The sequence below is a fragment of the Thamnophis elegans genome, chromosome 13 (genome assembly GCF_009769535.1).
Source record: "Thamnophis elegans isolate rThaEle1 chromosome 13, rThaEle1.pri, whole genome shotgun sequence".
In the NCBI taxonomy this organism is placed as follows: domain Eukaryota; kingdom Metazoa; phylum Chordata; class Lepidosauria; order Squamata; family Colubridae; genus Thamnophis; species Thamnophis elegans.
Genome location: NC_045553.1, coordinates 17,152,814 through 17,169,879, shown reverse-complemented (window position 1 = coordinate 17,169,879; position 17,066 = coordinate 17,152,814). Strand labels below are relative to the sequence as shown.

Genomic DNA, 17,066 nt, shown 5'->3' with positions numbered 1-17,066 from the left:
TCCAAGGCTTTAAGATTAGGGGAGGATGCTTTTGATATCAATACCGTGCATATTGACTATGGCTAGATGTGTTTCACTCTGTCCTGCACAAGGACAGGGTACAGATTCTCTTCTTCATTAAGAGGCTTGATATCCATTAGCTCACTGCCTGTTATGATAACAAAGCAATAAAGCAATAAAAATGAAGGTATACAGGTATACAAATACCAAAAATAAAGACAATAGGAGCATAATTAGTTCCCCAAAGAGGTGTGGCTGAATAAGCAAGCCCGAGAGTTTAATGTCTTTGGACCTGTGGGGGATAAAACTGCTCTAATGCCCCCCCCCCCAGCTTTTCTTCCAGTTTCTTTTGGTTTGCCAAAGGCCAGAAGAGGAGCCACAGCAATCCATTTATTGACCTTCCCCTACAACCCTGATTGCACAATATACAATTAACTGCCTTGAAGAAAAGTGGAAGCTCATTCTGGGAATTCCATTTGGTTTTTCAGTTGGGCGTTCGTGGATGGGGTGGTAGCATCTCAATACCATTAGAACAGGGGTCTCCAACCATGGTGACTTTAAGACCTGTGGACTTAGTTGGCAGTGTGATTCTGAGAGTTAAAGTCCACAAAACTTAAAGTTGCTAAGTTTGGAGACCCCTGCACTAGAAGGAGGGGGCCGCAAGTTTTTTACTCTCATTTCTGCCATTGTTAGGGTGTACCAGTTGTCATTGCACATGGCTAGGTATGGCATAGCCTGCCTAATATTCCACATTCAGTTTTCAATTCCAGGGGCTTGGTCAGCTGGGGGACAGGCCTTTTGGGAGGGATTCAAGAAAGAGGGTTGAGCCCTGAGGTTACTCACCCCCAAACACTGTAGCAGAGTCTCAGAATATCTGCTATTTGTTTTGAGATGATGTGCTTCCTCCCATGTGTCATGCCCTGTCCCTCATCTACCCCTAAATTTCCGAAGCAGCTTTCTTCCCCTGTGCCAAAGGATCTCTCTATGCCAGGGGTGTCAAACTCGATTTCATTGAGGGCCGGATCAGCATGGAGTTTGACACCCCTGATCTATGCAGATAATTTCCTTTTTTTCAAAAGAGTTTGTTTGATTCGTACAAGGGAGAGGACTCCATGGTAGTGTCTTGATTTTGGAATGCCCCCCTGTATTTTATTATTTTGGCGTCGTTGAAACCTTTCTTTTAAAGGCATAATATAAATGAGGAGTTCCATTTTTGCATTTAAGCGTGCATTTTTAACCCTTGTCAGAGCAGCCTCCGTTTTTGTTTCATGGGGTAGCTTGCATCTTACAATACAATAGCAGAGTTGGAAAGGACCTTGGAGATCTTCTAGTCCAACCCCCCTGCCTAGGCAGGAAACCTATACGTTTCAGACAAATGGCTATCCAACATCTTAAAGACTTCCAGTGTTGGGACATTCACAACTTCTGGAGGCAAGCTGTTCCACTGATTGTTCTCACTGTCAGGAAATTTCTCCTCAGTTCTAAGTTGCTTCTCTGCTTGATTAGTTTCCACCCATTGCTTCTTGTTCTACACTCAGGTGCCTTGGAGAATAGTTTGACTCCCTCTTCTTTGTGGCAATCCCTGAGATATTGGAAGACTGCTATCATGTCTCCCCTAGTCCTTCTTTTCATTAAACTAGACATACCCAGTTCCTGCAACGGTTCTTCATATGTTTTAGTCTCCAATTCCCTAATCATCTTTGTTGCTCTTCTCTGCACTCTTTCTAGAGTCTCCACATCTTTTCTGCATCGTGGTGACCAAAACTGAATGCAGTATTCCAAGTGTGGCCTTACCAAGGCATTATAAAGTGGTATTAACACTTCACATGATCTTGATTCTATCCCTCTGTTTATGCAGCCTAGAACTGTGTTGGCTTTTTTGGCAGCTGCTGCATACAGCTGGGTCATATTTAAACTGTTGTCCACTAGGACTCCAAGATCCCTCTCATAGTTACTACTATTTAGCAAGGTATCACCTATACTGTACCTGTACATTTCATTTTTCTTGCCTAAATGTAGAACCTTACTCTTTTCACCATTGAATGTCATGTTATTAGATATTGCCCAATGTTCAAGTTTGTCAAGATCCTTCTGTATCTTTAGCCTGTCTTCTGGAGTGTTGGCTATTCCTGCCAGCTTGGTGTCATCTGCAAATTTGATGAGTTCCCCATTTATTCCCTCATCCAAATCATTGATGAAGATGTGAAGAGTACTGAGCCTAAAACAGAGCCTTGGGGTACTCCACTGCATACTTCCCTCCATGAAGATGCAGTTCCATTGAGGACTAAACGTGCGGTTTGAGTGCGGTTGGTCAGCCAGTTACGAATCCATCTGGTGGTGATGCTGTCCAACCCACATTCTTCTACTTTATCTAGTAGTAGGTTATGGTCTACCTTATCAAATGCCTTGTTCTGTATCTTGTACTGAATGGTGCTGTTGTCTCATGGCCTGGCCTGCCTGGTCTTTGCGTTCTGCCTGGGACTTGGAGTTGCAGAGCTGCTGATGCTGTGGTGTCAGTGCGGTAGAAGACGGGGTATGCTTTCAGTCTGGTGTTGCACATTTGTGGGTGCTTGTTAAGCAGCAAAATGATGCCTTAAAGCCTTAAACCAGCGGTGTCAAACTCAATTTCGTTGAGGGCCGCATCATAGTTGTGTTTGACCTTGGGGGGGGGGCCAGGGTCGGTGAGTGTGGCCAGCTTGACGTCACTCATGTCAGGGGCGCCTGTGGTGGCCCGAGTGTCCTTCCAGCAAAAACAGGCTCCCAAGCTCCGTTTCCGCCTGCAACGGCCTCCTGCAAACCGCTGCCCATAAAAACGGAACTTAGGAGGGCCCTGTGCGACCCTCCCGAATTCCATTTTCACTGGCAGAGGCACCATGGGCTGGTCCTTTTGCTGTTTCCAGGACAGCCCCTTGGGTCAGATCTAAGCATCCCGTGGGCTGGATCTGGTCCGCAGGCCTTGAGTTTGACCTCCCTTAAACCTTGTTAAAATAGGAGAACATGCTTAATTTGTCAAGAGGGGCTCTGCAAAGTATACGGCATCCATTCATATCCTCAAACTGCCCAGAGTCTCCCCAAAGAGCAAGATGGAGTAAATAATAAATAAATATAATTAATAAATAATTAAAACACATTGAAGAAGCATCTAAAATATGGGACATAGTGTTTAGGGAGTAAACGTACTTAAGAATAGGTTGTTTTGGAGGGGATAAGGGCACCATTGGAATATATTGTATATCTTTTAGTTGTTATAGACAAAGAAATGTAAGGGGGGGAAGGTCTCCGTGGGGGTGGGGGTGCACTATAATATTTGTTTTTTTCTTTTTCTTTCTTTTTTTTATTTACTATGTTTGTTTTATTTGTATTAAAAAAGGTGTAAATATTCACTCCTGCCCATTCCAGGGGGAGGGTTGGAGCTACTGCTGAGCATTCTCTCCCTCACCCCTTCATACCATTTCCAGATATCTTGAAGTGGGTAGCTGTGAAAAGGTCCTATTGTGCCTGACACTCCCCACCCCAAGAGCAGGGAGACAGAGATTGCCTCCCCTCTTAAGGAGTGGGACCATCTAGTGCAGTGTTTCTCAACCTTAGCAACTTGAAGATGTCTGGACTTCAACTCCCAGAATTCCCCAGCCAGCGAATACTGGTTGGGGAATTCTGGGAGTTGAAGTCCGAACATCTTCAAGTTGTCAAGGTTGAGAAACACTGATCTAGTGGGACCATGAAGAAGGGCCTTCTCTGTGACGACTCTTTTCCTGGGGAATATCACCTCTGCGTAGGTAAGAGTGGCCTTGATATTCTTTTGAAAATCTCTGAAGAGGTGGTCTTGCCCTAGGGACCCCAGGCTGATACGAAGCTGAATTTTTGTAACAAAGGGAGTGGGGTGGGGCGTGGGGGGTTATTCAGTTTTGTATTGGGGTTTTTATTTCTGTAAGCTGCCCAGAAGCACCGTGAGTGAGTTGGTCAGCCATTTAAATGTTCTTAATAAATAATCATGGAATGAAAAACCATCAGAAGTGTTCCCGCATGGGTTTCTTCAGAAGCCTCCCTTGAATGAAGGCCAGCAGATTTTTCTCCCATGTCCTGGACACAATCGGACTATAAAGGCCAGGGTGAGTCACTGGTGCTTTTTCCGCCCTCTACTCCGTTGTTTGTTTTCCTTTAAAAATAGATTGCAGATTATGTTGTCGAAAGATACGGAGTAGCTGGCAGGAAGGCTGTCTAAAGTCTGGCACAGGAGCAGCACACGTCTCCTGAACCCAGTGCCCTTTGGCCCCAGCTCATGGTAACATCTTCTCCCAGGGAGGCTGGTGCAGCGTGGCATTCCAGCTGAGCTCTGTCCCTCCACTCCTGTCTGGATCAGGTGGACCCCGACGTCTGGCAGCCTTCCTCCGGGCCCTGGATTGGCTCAGCAGAGGGGTGGGGCCGGGGTTGGCAAGCAGCCCCTGGGAGACGGCCCAAAGGGCAGCGGGTTTGCAGCAGCAGAGAGTGCAAGAGCCGTTGCCCAATGGGAGATCCTGGCTCCCAAAAAAGATCAAGCGTGAATCTCTTGTCCAGAGGGAAGCCTTCCAGGGGGAAGATGTAACCCCTGACCCTCTGTCCAGAGGAGAGGCCATAGTATTCGGTATGACACAAAGGGCTGTTACAAAGACTATGGAATTTGATCCCTTGGGAACACTGGAATGTTCAGTACTATTATTAAATAGGGAAATGGGTTTTAATCCAAAAATCTCCCATAAATCAGCATTTCTATGGGAATGATAACCTTTTTGTATACATGCCGTATTAATTTGGATTGAATCTGATCTGAAGGTCGTTAGGGGCTACCATTTCCCACCAATCAGCTTTTTTCTCGCTAGCTGTGTCCAGAGGCTTCCTGGGTTGAGAATACATAAAGATCTCTCTTGGATGGTTAAGTGGTTTTGAGTGTTGTATATCATGGAAAATCAGTACTTAGAGAATGAGAGTTTGGTTTATGTGTCCCTCATATGTAGATTCAAGGTGTGGCAGTTTAAGGCTCCAGGCTAGAAACTGGGAGCCACCCTGGCACAAAACCAGCTGGGAGACTTTGGGCCCCTCCTGCTCTCTTAGCCTTGGGAAGAAGCAATGGCAAAGGACTTCCCAAAATCTCACCAAGGAAACCGTATAGACTTGTCACGGCAGTTGCCAGGAATCAATCATGTCTTACCGAAACAAACCAAAATGTTCTTTTAGATGTTATGAAAATGATTCCTCTTTTTTTAAACTCTGGAAGTCAGAGAAGGTAGCTTTAATGTTTTAGTTTATTTAATTCCATGAGATGTCTGGATTTCTTGGATTAACTAAAGTTGTTATGCTTACTATTCCCGTTCCATGAAAACCATCTCTAGATCAGTATTATTGGTACCCCTTACTCACTGGAGGATTTGGAGGTCCAAAAACTTTTGGAAGTGTGAAATTCTCTTGCAGGTTAAAGACCTTGAGTGGAATGAATACTTCAGATCCCTTAACAGGATATCCTGAAGAATTACTATATTCTTCAGAGTATAAAACACCTTAGTTTTTCGGTTCCACCACAAAACCGCGGACAACAAAATTGCGGTCGACGAAAGTGCGTATGTGACATCATCACAGCGCGACGAAAAAGATCAAAAAATGTAAAAATAAAGCGAAAACCTTACCCTAACCCCCCCAAACCTAACCCTAAACCTAACCCTAAACCTAACCCTAAACCTAACCCTAAACCTAACCCTTAACCTAACCCTAAACCTAACCCTTAACCTAACGAAAAACCTAACGCTAACCCTTAACCTAACGCTAAACGTAACGGTAACACTCTAACCCTAACCCTTAACCTAACCCTAATCCTTAACCTAACGCTTACCTTTATGTGAATCGGCTTGCTGTAATTTAATTTTTATTTCAATTTTTCGATCTTTTTCGTCGCGCTGTGATGACGTCACATACGCGATTTCGTCGACCGCGCTTTTGTGGAATGCGGTTTTGACGGGTCATGAGTTTTTCGGGAGGAAAATAGGGGGGAAAATTCTGCCTACCAGGTATTCATCTGGATAGCATCCTTAGTCTGGTCAGCTTCAGCACATAAGTTTGCTGGTTTTGAGCCCTTGCGCACGCATGCTTTTTATCCCCTAGGTGGGGATAAAAAACAGCTTCTAAACTACAGCTGATTGTTGGAGAGAGAAGCAATGCAAAAAGCAGGCCAAGCAGGAAAGATGGCTTCACTCGATAGTCCCTCATTAGGGCTGAAAAAAGCTCCAAAAAAGCTACATTTGGAGTATAAGACCCATCCAAATTTTCAGCCTCTTGGGGGGGGCGGGGGTGGGGAGTGCGTCTTATAGTCTGAAAAATATGGTAATACTTCTGATTAAAATGCTTTTCTACCATCCAGATGTAAACCTGTAGCCTTGACTGCTCTAGAATCCCTTCTACTATGACTGCATTAATCTTATAGTAACTGTTAGAAATTGTTGTTAAATGACAATAAGTTGTATACTCAAAAGTATAGGGAGGCATGAAAGAAAGGCTTTGAGTCTCTGATCTGTGAATGTCACTAGATCATTTTGGTACCATTAAATCACTTTTCTTTGGATTAAAAGTTACACTTAATACAAAACAAATTATTACTTTCTATATTATTGGACAGTGGTAGGTTGGGAATAAAATTGATGAGTTCAGTTCATTGGAACGTGATGCTCAATAACATGATACAATATGCTCATGTACCATGTTTTTGGAAATTATCTCACAGTTTTGAATGCATCTCTTTTTAGGGATTAAATTGTTTTGAATAAACTGATGGGAGACGATTGCTGTTGTTTTCTTTTATGAGAGTAAACATACAAATCCTGTGCCTCCAGTATAAGACTGGAAGGATGCCTTTCCCTATTCAGAGGTCTGAAGAACTCCCTTGGTTTTCACAAGGAATTTATGAAGTTCCATTTGGAGAACTCTGCAATCCGTAGAATTCACGTTTAGGTTTTTAATTTCCTGCGTTTTCTCATTAATTAAATATTACATTGCATACTCTTACTTGACTTTATGTATAAGACTAGATTTGTTTAGTTCATAAGAGGGGTTGCTTTTCTTGTCTTTGTTTCTTTTCCCTTTTATTGGCAATATATTTTGAAATTCAGCTTTTATCATTTATAATAGTTTTCCTTTCTAACCACTATGTCACCCACGTGTGCACAGCATAATGGATTGCTAATCCATTAGATATTATAAAGAGCTATTTGTAATTTGCTCTGCTTGATATTAATTGGTGTATCTCTTTTGTTATCATCCTTGTCATTACTTGTTAGATGTTTGTGGGGCAGGCGAACAGATTCTCAATGTGCAATAATGGAATTCCAATTTGGGAAGCCTGAAATGACTTCATGAGAAACTAAGTGGCACCAAAGTCTGTTGGTGAGCATTTGATGGATTGCACATGAGCAAAAGATCAACTTCTCAGAAACTTGGAAACCAGAGGCTGTTTGTTGGGAGAATTGGAAGCACAAATGCCGTATACACTGCGTGGAGCTTCTGGAAGAATGATGGGATATAAATTTAATAAATAAGTAGAAAACTTCAGGATGCTTCCAAAATAAATTGAGTCTAGATGCTGTTGGGAAATTACGGGGACACAATCCTTGCTCTTTTTTATTGTTGTGATGAAGAGTTCTGGGATCAGATATAGAGAAGGAGATGGGGAAGGTTGCTGCTGAAGGAAACGGGGTGTTGGCATAGGCCTATTCCCAAACATTTGTTGAGAAGATGGAGAGCAGGGAACATTTACTAAGGAAAAATTAGTGGGTGAACAAGTGAAAAAAAACTCATTGGAATGAGATAAAATGCATTTAGCCCTCGCCACAAGTTCTTTCTCCTCTCCTTCCCTTTTTCGAATAGTCATTGAGGAGAGGCTTTGCAAGCTCCAGGCCTGGCTTCATGGCTCAAGTGCTTGCACTCTAATGTACTAGCTGAGAGCCCAGGGCAGGGGGCGGGGGGCGTTTATTAGGGAAAGTCACTGTGCCTCAGATAGGTGGGTATGAGTCCCTTTTTGTGAAATGGGGCCTTGGAGTTCAGGTGGACCTTTTTGTTACATACCTGTCTCCCTGCTACATTTCATCGGCCCTGCCGAAGCTGCTGGATGTGTTAGCCGCATCGGCGGTTGATTTCCCCAGGCTTATGATCCTGGGGGATTTCAATTTGCTTTCCATTGGCGAGACATCCGAGTCAGCTCAGGAGTTCATGGCTTCCATAATGGCTATTAACCTAACTCAGTTAATTCAAGAACCCACCCATAACAGAGGACACATGCTCGACCTGATTTTTGTCTCTCGGCAGTGGATGAATGATCTAGATTTAGGGGATATTTCTATCCAACCCTTGTCATGGTCTGATCATTTCCTCATCAGGCTTGACTTTCATACTGCTACCCCTCACCCCAGGGAGGTGGAACTGACTAGATGGTTCTGCCCAGGTGCCTGATGGACCCTGAAAGGTTCCTGATGGAGTTTCGGACTTTTCCTGAATCCCTTGCTCACCGCTCGACCAAAGCCCTAGTGGAAGCCTGGGATAGGGCAGCCACTGGGGCCTTGGATCGCATTGTGCCTTTGTGTCCTCTGACCTGGTGTCGATCCCGGGTAGCCCGAGGATCTCCGGGAGATGAAACGCCGGAAAAGACGCCTAGAGAGTGGTTAGAGGGCCAGCCGGTCTGAATCAGATCAAACACTAGTAAGAATTCATATTCAATCCTACTTAATGGCGATAAAAGCAGCAAAACGGCAACATTTTTCCGCGCTTATTGCGTCCGCAGATAACTGCCCGGCCGCCCTATTTAGGGTGACCCGCTCCTTACTTAACCAAGGAACTTGGAAAGACCCCTTGCAGGGTAAGGCTGAAGAATTTGTTCAGTATCTGCGGGATAAAATCGCTCAAATTCGGACAGGCTTGGATTCTGACTGGGTAGATTCGGGCAAGTCGACGGGGATGAATCTTGTGGAGACTATCTGGGATGAGTTTGACCCTGTGGCCCCCGAGGGCATGGACAGGATTATGGGGAGATTCAGTGCTGCCACTTGTGTGCTGGACCCGTGTCCCTCTTGGTTAGTTTCGGCTTCCCAGGAGGTGACATGAGGCTGGCTCCAGGCGATTAGCAATGCTTCATTGAGAGAGGGGTTCTTTCCCACCGCCTTGAAGGAGGCAGTGGTGAGGCCCCTCTTTAAGATGCCTTCCCTGGACCCAGCTTCTTTAGCCAACTATCGCCGGTCTCCAACCTTGGCTTTGTAGCGAAAGTTGTCAAGAGTGTGGTAGCACGTCAGCTTCCCCAGTACCTGAATGAGGCTGCCTATCTGGATCCGTTTCAGTTAGGTTTCAGGCCCGGGTACAGCACGGAGATGGCATTGGTCGTGTTGGTTGATGATCTCTGGTGGGCCCAGGACAGGGGCTGTTCCTCTGTCCTGGTCTTATTAGACCTCTCGGCAGCTTTCGATACCATCGACCATGGTGTCCTACTGCGACGACTCGGGGGGTTGGGAGTGGAGGGGCACCGTTTTACGGTGGCTCTCCTCCGACCTGTCGGATAGGTCGAAGTTCGTATTGACTTGAGGACAGGGATTGACCCCGAGGTGCGTCATTTGTGGGGTGCCCCAGGGGTCGGTTCTCTCACCCCTCCTTTTCAACATATATATGAAACCGCTGAGCGAGATCATCCGTGGTTTTGGGGTATGGTATCATCAATATGCTGATGATACCCAACTTTTCATCTCTACCTCAAACTACCCAAACGATGCCCTTGACGTGGTGTTCCGATGCCTCGAGGCTGTGCGGATCTGGATGGGGAGGAACAGGCTCAAGCTCAATCCCTCCAAGACTGAGTGGCTGTGGTTTCTGTCATCCCAATTTGTGCATCTTGTTCCATCTTTGATGATAGGGGGAGAAATTTTAGCCCCCTCAGAGAGGGCCCGCAATCTGGGAATCCCCCTGGATATGCAGCTTAGTTTAGAAGAACACCTGACGGCTGTGACCAGGGCGGCCTTTTACCAGGTTCGCCTGGTACATCAGTTGCGCCCCTTCCTGGATCGGGATGCTCTGTGCACAGTCAGTCATGCCCTTGTCCTTTCTCGCCTGGACTACTGCAACGCTCTCTACATGGGGCTGCCCTTGAAGAGCACCTGGAGGCTTCAGCTGGTCCAGAATGTGGCCGCATGGGTTATCATAGGGGTACCTAGCTGCTCCCATGTTACACCCCTTTTAGGCGGCGTGCACTGGTTGCCGGTTGTTTTCCGGGTGCGATTCAAGGTACTAATTATGACCTTTAAAGCGCTCCATGGCTTAGGCCCAGGGTACCTGCGAGACTACTACCTGCCACCAGTAGCCTCCCACTGTCCAGTGCGATACCACAGAGTTAGCCTCCTCAGGGTGCTGTCGGCCAGTGTCGGCTAGCGACCCCCAGGGGAAGAGCCTTTTCAGTGGGAGCGCCTTTCCTCTGGAATAAGCTGCCCCTGGAGTTTTGCATAATCCCTGACCTCCGGTCCTTCCGACACGCCCTAAAAAGTTGGCTTTTCTAGCAAGCCAGCCTGGCCTGAACAGAATAAAATAAATGATTAATTTAATTGTTAATTTTAATCTAATTTTTAAATTTTTATTGTTAATATTAGTTGGGTTTGTTTTTGGATACTTTATTTAATTTCCTTTTTAACTTTTGTAATATGTGTGTTTTTAATGTTGTAGGCCGCCCTGAATCCTTTGGGAGAAGGGCAGCATATAAATCCAATAAACTACACTAAACTAAACTAAACTAAACTAAACTAAACTAAGGGTCTACTACTTCCAGCAGCTGAAACTTACGTTGCACAATTCTCAGGAGACGAAGCTGACATTCTTCACCAGTTTTAGCTCTAATTCTAGCCAGGTCTGAACATACTGAGGCTTGTGGCCTGCAAGTGGGCACCATGTTGAAGCAGGTCTTCCCTGTGGTGGCACCTGTCTTGGGGAATGGTTTGCTCAAGGCAAGGATGTTTTGACAGATATACAGTACTTGACAAATGGCATCCAGCAAAGAAGAGTCCGCCCTCTCCCAAGACAACAAAAGCCTGTGACTGCAGGAGGTTTTTCCTTCTGCTCATCTGAAGTCAGCTTCCTTATCACAAGAAGTCCTGACTTCTCTCGACACCAAACATTTCTCTCATCTCTTCTCTAAGCTAAACGTGCCCATGTCTCCAACTGTTCCTTAAACGGTATTCCTTCAAGACCCTTTGTCACGTGGGTTGCTCTCTTCTGGGCACTCTATATTTTGTCAACCAGCTTCCTAAAATGGGATGTGCAGGCCTGGCGCAATATTTTATGTCTGATTGGACCAGTTCAGAATTGAAAGGAAGGAGGGCTTGCCTTGAGCTTGACATTTGATGGTGACCATAACTGCATTTCCTTTTTTCCCCCCAACTTAATCTTATGTTTTGTTTGTGATCCATCAAGACAATTTTATATTTTTTTATGCTCTGCTACCCAGTGTGATTTCAACCATCTCATACTCGTTCTTAATTTTTCATACTCAAAAACAGAACTTTTTGTCCCTAACAATTTTGCTGACTTTGCCTGTTGTATCAGATTTTCCCTGAATTTTGATACTGTCCCTTAAGCTGTTTGCTATCTTTCCTATCTTCATATGCCACCCATGGTTTGACATTCACATTGTCTAATCTTCAACCAAGTTATTTGTAAATACATTGAACAGCATAAGGTGGAAATGGGGAATCTCATCTGGCATTGCCCCTCCTTCCAACTTAATGTGGCATGATTGAGATGCGATATTTGTTCAACCAATTCTGTGACCTGCTAATGGCAGTGTCATCCAGTCCATATGTTGCTTGGTTTCAGGGGGAAAGGCATGCTGGGTCCATCATGGCCAATTTTATTTCATCCGTTGTTTTTATATTGCTGTTGTAAATTGCTTCATAATACTCATACATGTCTAGTAGTTTTTTTAATTTGTTTGTGTGTGTGCATGCATGTGTGCATTGTCATTTAAAGTTAAATGGATTTTATCTCAAGCAAGCAGATGTGGAATTGTAACCACAGCCCTAGGGGATAAAAAGTACAATGTGTGAAACAGTGGGGTAGATTATTCTGCACATTTCAATTGGGCATACTAAACATTCAGTTATTTACTTTAGCCATTCGTTTACACATTTTGCTTCTTTTACACTTTCAGTTACAAAACAGCAGGCTCAAGAAGGCTTGCAGCAAAACAAAAGAAAGCATTGTTGCTGTGGAATCCATTTAAATGCAATAAATGCTTACAGGACAGACAAAGTGATGCAAACTTCTTGTCTCTTTAGACACCCTTCCAAAGCAGCCCTTCTAGGACTAAGTCCTCCTCCTCCTCCTCTCCCCAGGACTTTCTCTGTAGGTCAGGACAAACAAGTTCATGTGAACCGTCAGTGGGGCTCCTGCGTCTTAAATGTCTTGTCAAGGAGAAGGTGTGGATGGAGGATCTGGAGTCCTGTTCCCGTCAGTAATGCTCGGGAGTCACAAAGAACATGAGAGAATTCCTTGGAAAGAAGGAGGGGCTTCACCCCCTTCCCACCCTTCCATGACTTATAAAGGAGTTGGCTGCTTTTTCCGGTAGGAAAGTAAACGCCTGAAGACGAGAAGCCCGGGGACAGGTGAAGTCCCTGGGGCTTGGATTGGATTGTCCCACCTTCTCGCCTGGGGAAGGAGCTTGGCTTCTCTGGAGATCCATCGATAGGGAACCTAAACGGAGGGGAACATAGACGGCTCTCCTTCCCCCATCACTCAGTAAGACAATGGATGCCATGCTTTTCTTTGAGAATAAAGCCTTGTTTAGATGCCCTGCACTTCACCTGTTTCCTAGCCATCAGTTAGCTCAGGGCCTTTCCAAAGGGGCTTACAGCAGTGATGTTCAATCTACGTTCTGCGGACCCCAGAGAGGCCTGCGATGATGTCCTCACAGGGAGTCTGCGAAGGCTAGAAGAAATGGTATGATTTAAATGTTGAGCCTTGGGGGTCCGTGGCCACAAAAGGTGTTTCAAGGGAATCCATGGCAAAGGAAAAGTTGAGAGCCACTGGCTTACAGCATCCAAACAAAAGAGTCGATGCGATTCGGCAGCTTCTGCTCAAGGGGTTTTTCGGTGCCTAATATTTTCTAATGCTTTTTTCCCCAACCTCCATTAATATTTTTCTCTGTTCAGGAAGATGATCTGCTGTTACAACCTTTTGTGGGAGTTAATTGGTTTATAAATCAGTGCCAGGCTTTTGTCTGCCGTCTTGGAGACTCTCAGACAGTTGCAAAGAGAGGCTTCTCCCATGACCCTCCAGGCCCCCTCCTTGGAGGCTGCCGCTTGCTGCTTTTGGCACATGCTGTCGGCAGTGGCCGGCCGGCTCTGGAGCTGGCAGGAAGCCTGGGGGAAGTGAGCAAGCCTTGTCATGCGGCCGGTGGCTCCTCCTGTTCCCTCGCCTGCCGGGCCTCTCTTAAAGGAGCCCAACTCCTGCTCTGGTATCCGCTGAAAGGCCACCCCTCCGTCTCAGGTGGTGGAGCGTCCTTAAGAGGGAACTATTGAAATCTGAGCCAGCTTTTCCACTCCACTGAGCTGCTTCCTTAAAGAAAAAGTCTGCTGAGGCTGCACTTCCTCAGAACGGGGGATCCCAGGAGGAACCTGGAGTTTTGAGGCCTCTCTGGGTCTCCCAAACTCCCGTCCTTCTTCTTCTCCTCCATCCTCATGATGAGTAAAGGGTATGGCAAAATTATTCTCCTGCTGACTTACTTTTTCTCTCAATTATAAATACAAATTTTACCTCTTAGGGTTTGAATAGGGAAGCCGATGATTGCAGGTCCATTAGGCAATGTTATGGCTCCAGTTATAGGATGATGAGAGTTTGGGTCTGCCTTGAAAAGTATAGGATGAAACAGGGGGGGGTTGTATGTTTAAAACTGAATTTGTATTTGTATGTTTTATCCTTAAAAAATGTATAACTAATAAAGACTATTTAAAAAAAAAGAAACAGGGTTCTTTTAACTGTGATCCAGTGGCTCTCCTCAGCATGGACCAGCCTTACCTACCTGGCCTTAATAAGGGCATGGAGGTTGATCTCAAGCCAAAATAACCAGGAGAATGCCTGTGCAGGCTGGGATTGGCAACGGTCTCTTTTTCCTGCCCACAAAAAGTTCATAAATTGACGTTCTTGTTGAGGGCTGCTTAGTAGGCATCATATCAAGGGCTTCTGGACCCAGGGAGCTGTGTCTTTGGAAGGAGGATCGTGGTCTGGTTCTGAAACTGAGTAAGTGGGGCAGCTTGGAAGGAGAATACAGCCATCCTCATTCTGCCCCATTTTTAAATTATGGAAGCAGAGGGTGCAAAGCATATGAAAGATGGGCATAGCTTCAGTAGCACCATCCTGACTGCCAACTTGCCTTTTTTGAGCACCCCAGGCAGATACCCCCAAAGGGGGTTATTGTGATGGCAATGAAACCTGAAATGGCATTTCTTTGGGCAGCTGTTCAGGAAGAGGCTTCCTTCCCAGGGTGAGCAGTCTCAGCCTTGCCCAGCCCCTGCTCTCCGGTCAGGATGAGGGGCTTTTATTTTATTTTATCTTATTTATTTTATTTTATTTTATTTTATTTTATTATTTTATTATTATTTTTTATTATTTTTTATTTTATTATTTTATTTTATTATTTTATTTTATTATTTTATTTTTTTTGTTTTGTTTTATTTTATTATTTTATGTTTTGTTTTACTTTGTTTTATTATCTTTTATTATTTTCTGATGAGCCGTTGCAAAATACTAAAGAGAAGTAGTTGAGAAACGCCTCCTTCCATTGATTCTTGCAGGGCACGAGGCCTTCTCCCCAGCTGAGGAAGGAAACGGCTGTTTCTTGAAAATGGCGTGAGCCGAGTAGCAGCCAGTCAGAGAGAGGCTTTCGCTCTCTATTGTTAGACTAGGGTTAGTAGCGTGCAAAAGTTTCTAGAGAAGGCAGAGAAGAGGATTTAAAGAGAAGTAGCCAGTTGTGAAAGGAAAGTGGTAAAGATAGAAAAAGCCAGTGAAGTATCTTGCCTCAAGAGACGCTTTTATACAGCACCAAGAAATGCACTACCAGTACAAAGGTGGCACGGACCTCCTTCCTGAGGTGCCAAGTTTATTTGATAATTTCTTTGTTTCAGTAGGAAGGGGAGCCTTTAATTCTGAGCCGCCTTCCATCTGCTGTCTGGACCTGGGTGACATAACATGGCCACAGGGCACCCCGTCTGTCTCAGGCCTGATGGGCCTCAGGTTGAGGATGCAGATTTGTCTGAGTTAGGATTTACCAACCAAGACTCTGCAAACTGAATCCCAAAAGAAGCCCATAATTCTTGGGAGAATAATTCTCCTTATAATCTACCTATTAAGAACTCTTCAGCCTTTCTCTTCCTGCAGATCTCTTACTTGGATAATTAAAATCTGTTCAGTGAATTGATTATCCTGATTTATCAACCCTGTAATCAAATGCTCATGATCAGAAAGTGAGAAAATCCTCTTGTGTGCCTATCAGTTTATTTTAGAAGGACAGACACAGGGCTCAGAGAATCAGAGTCCGAGTCTTGCCCAACGTTAAAATAAGTTTAAGAGACACAGGATGTAATAATGAGCCTGGGCAGCAGAGGGATTTTTCTCTGTCTTCTCTCAGACTCCAGTTCTGGAATCACTCTCAGAAGGAAAGACAAAAATAAATTTGGTGATAAAAAAAATAAAAAATTGCAGCATCTGATTGCTAAGTCCCTGAGACCTTGTAGTCCCTATGGAACCACTCAGTTGGTGGTGATACTATAGTTTTATTAGGATGAATATAAGGTGAAATGGGGAAATTGCCAGAAGTAATCTGAATGACAGGAAGAATGTGGACTTCTCCTTAACTGTGGAGAACAAAACAACCATCAAAATGAAATGTGTTCAGTCAGTCTCCAGGTGCAAGCAGCTATTCAAGTGGAGGATCTGAGTCTCATTCAAGCTGGGAGTGGAATGGAACAGGCCATCTCACCATGGGATGCTGTCTGTAGGGTCCAGTGGAGAAAAGCAGAACCTGGGTGCCTCAGTTGCCACCCTGAACCATAAACTAGCCAGTCCTATTTTAGGTTGTTCTGGTTGTATGAACTCTGTGCTTTATTTGAGGTTGAGTCTGTTTGAAAGCTCAGAAATAAACTGAATAAACTCTATTTAATTAACCACAAGTAAGCACATTATGTAACCACAACCAATGAAGCCTCAGGAAGATAAGGTGAAGGTTTTTCCCCCTGTTCAGCTCTTTCTGACTCCAGGGCACGGTGCTCCTCTCCATTTCTTAGCCAAGGGAGACAGCGTTGTCAGAAGACATTTCCGTGGTCATATGGACAGCATGACTTATTAGTCAGAAATGCCAAGGCACACATAATGCTGTTACCTTCCACCAAAGTGGTACCTATTTAGCTACTCGCATTTACGTGCTGTCGAACTGCTAGATAGACAGAAGCTGGGGCAAGAACAAGAACTCACTCTGTCACACCCTGTTTGGGTCTCAAAATGACAAGCCCAGGATGCTAACCACTGAGCTCTTTTGTGCCTTTGATCAGGAGGAAAAAAAACTGCAGTTATCTCTTTCCTGTTCTGGAAGAAAGGCAAAGTAACAACATTTACCCCATCCAGAGGTGATTCAGGAGCCAGTTTGGTCTAGTGGTTAAGGTACCAGGCTAGAAAGCGGGTTCCACCAAAGTGGTACCTATTTAGCTACTCGCATTTACGTGCTGTCAAACTGCTAGATAGACAGAAGCTGGGGCAAGAACAAGAACTCACTCTGTCACACCCTGTTTGGGTCTCAAAATGACAAGCCCAGGATGCTAACCACTGAGCTCTTTTGTGCCTTTGATCAGGAGGAAAAAAAACTGCAGTTATCTCTTTCCTGTTCTGGAAGAAAGGCAAAGTAACAACATTTACCCCATCCAGAGGTGATTCAGGAGCCAGTTTGGCCTAGTGGTTAAGGTACCAGGCTAGAAAGCGGGAGATCGTGAGTTCTAGTTCCACCTTAGCTATGAATGTCAGCTGGGTTGACTTTGGGC

General features: G+C 44.8%; 1 protein-coding gene across 4 annotated transcripts in view; it reads left to right on the top strand.

The window, feature by feature from the left end:
- The window catches only part of PISD (phosphatidylserine decarboxylase), a 68,227-nt gene that overhangs the window by 28,015 nt on the left and 23,146 nt on the right, over window positions 1-17,066 (top strand). The window contains exon 1 of one of the 4 annotated variants that reach the window (XM_032229043.1): window positions 12,942-13,732. The exons of 2 other annotated variants lie outside the window; for them this stretch is intronic. In XM_032229043.1, the coding sequence (XP_032084934.1) occupies window positions 13,719-13,732 (14 nt within the window). In that variant the 5' untranslated portion in view covers window positions 12,942-13,718. Of the gene's footprint in view, window positions 1-12,941; window positions 13,733-14,163; window positions 14,278-17,066 lie in introns of those variants that run through there. One more of the 4 variants, XM_032229045.1, reaches the window with a different exon arrangement.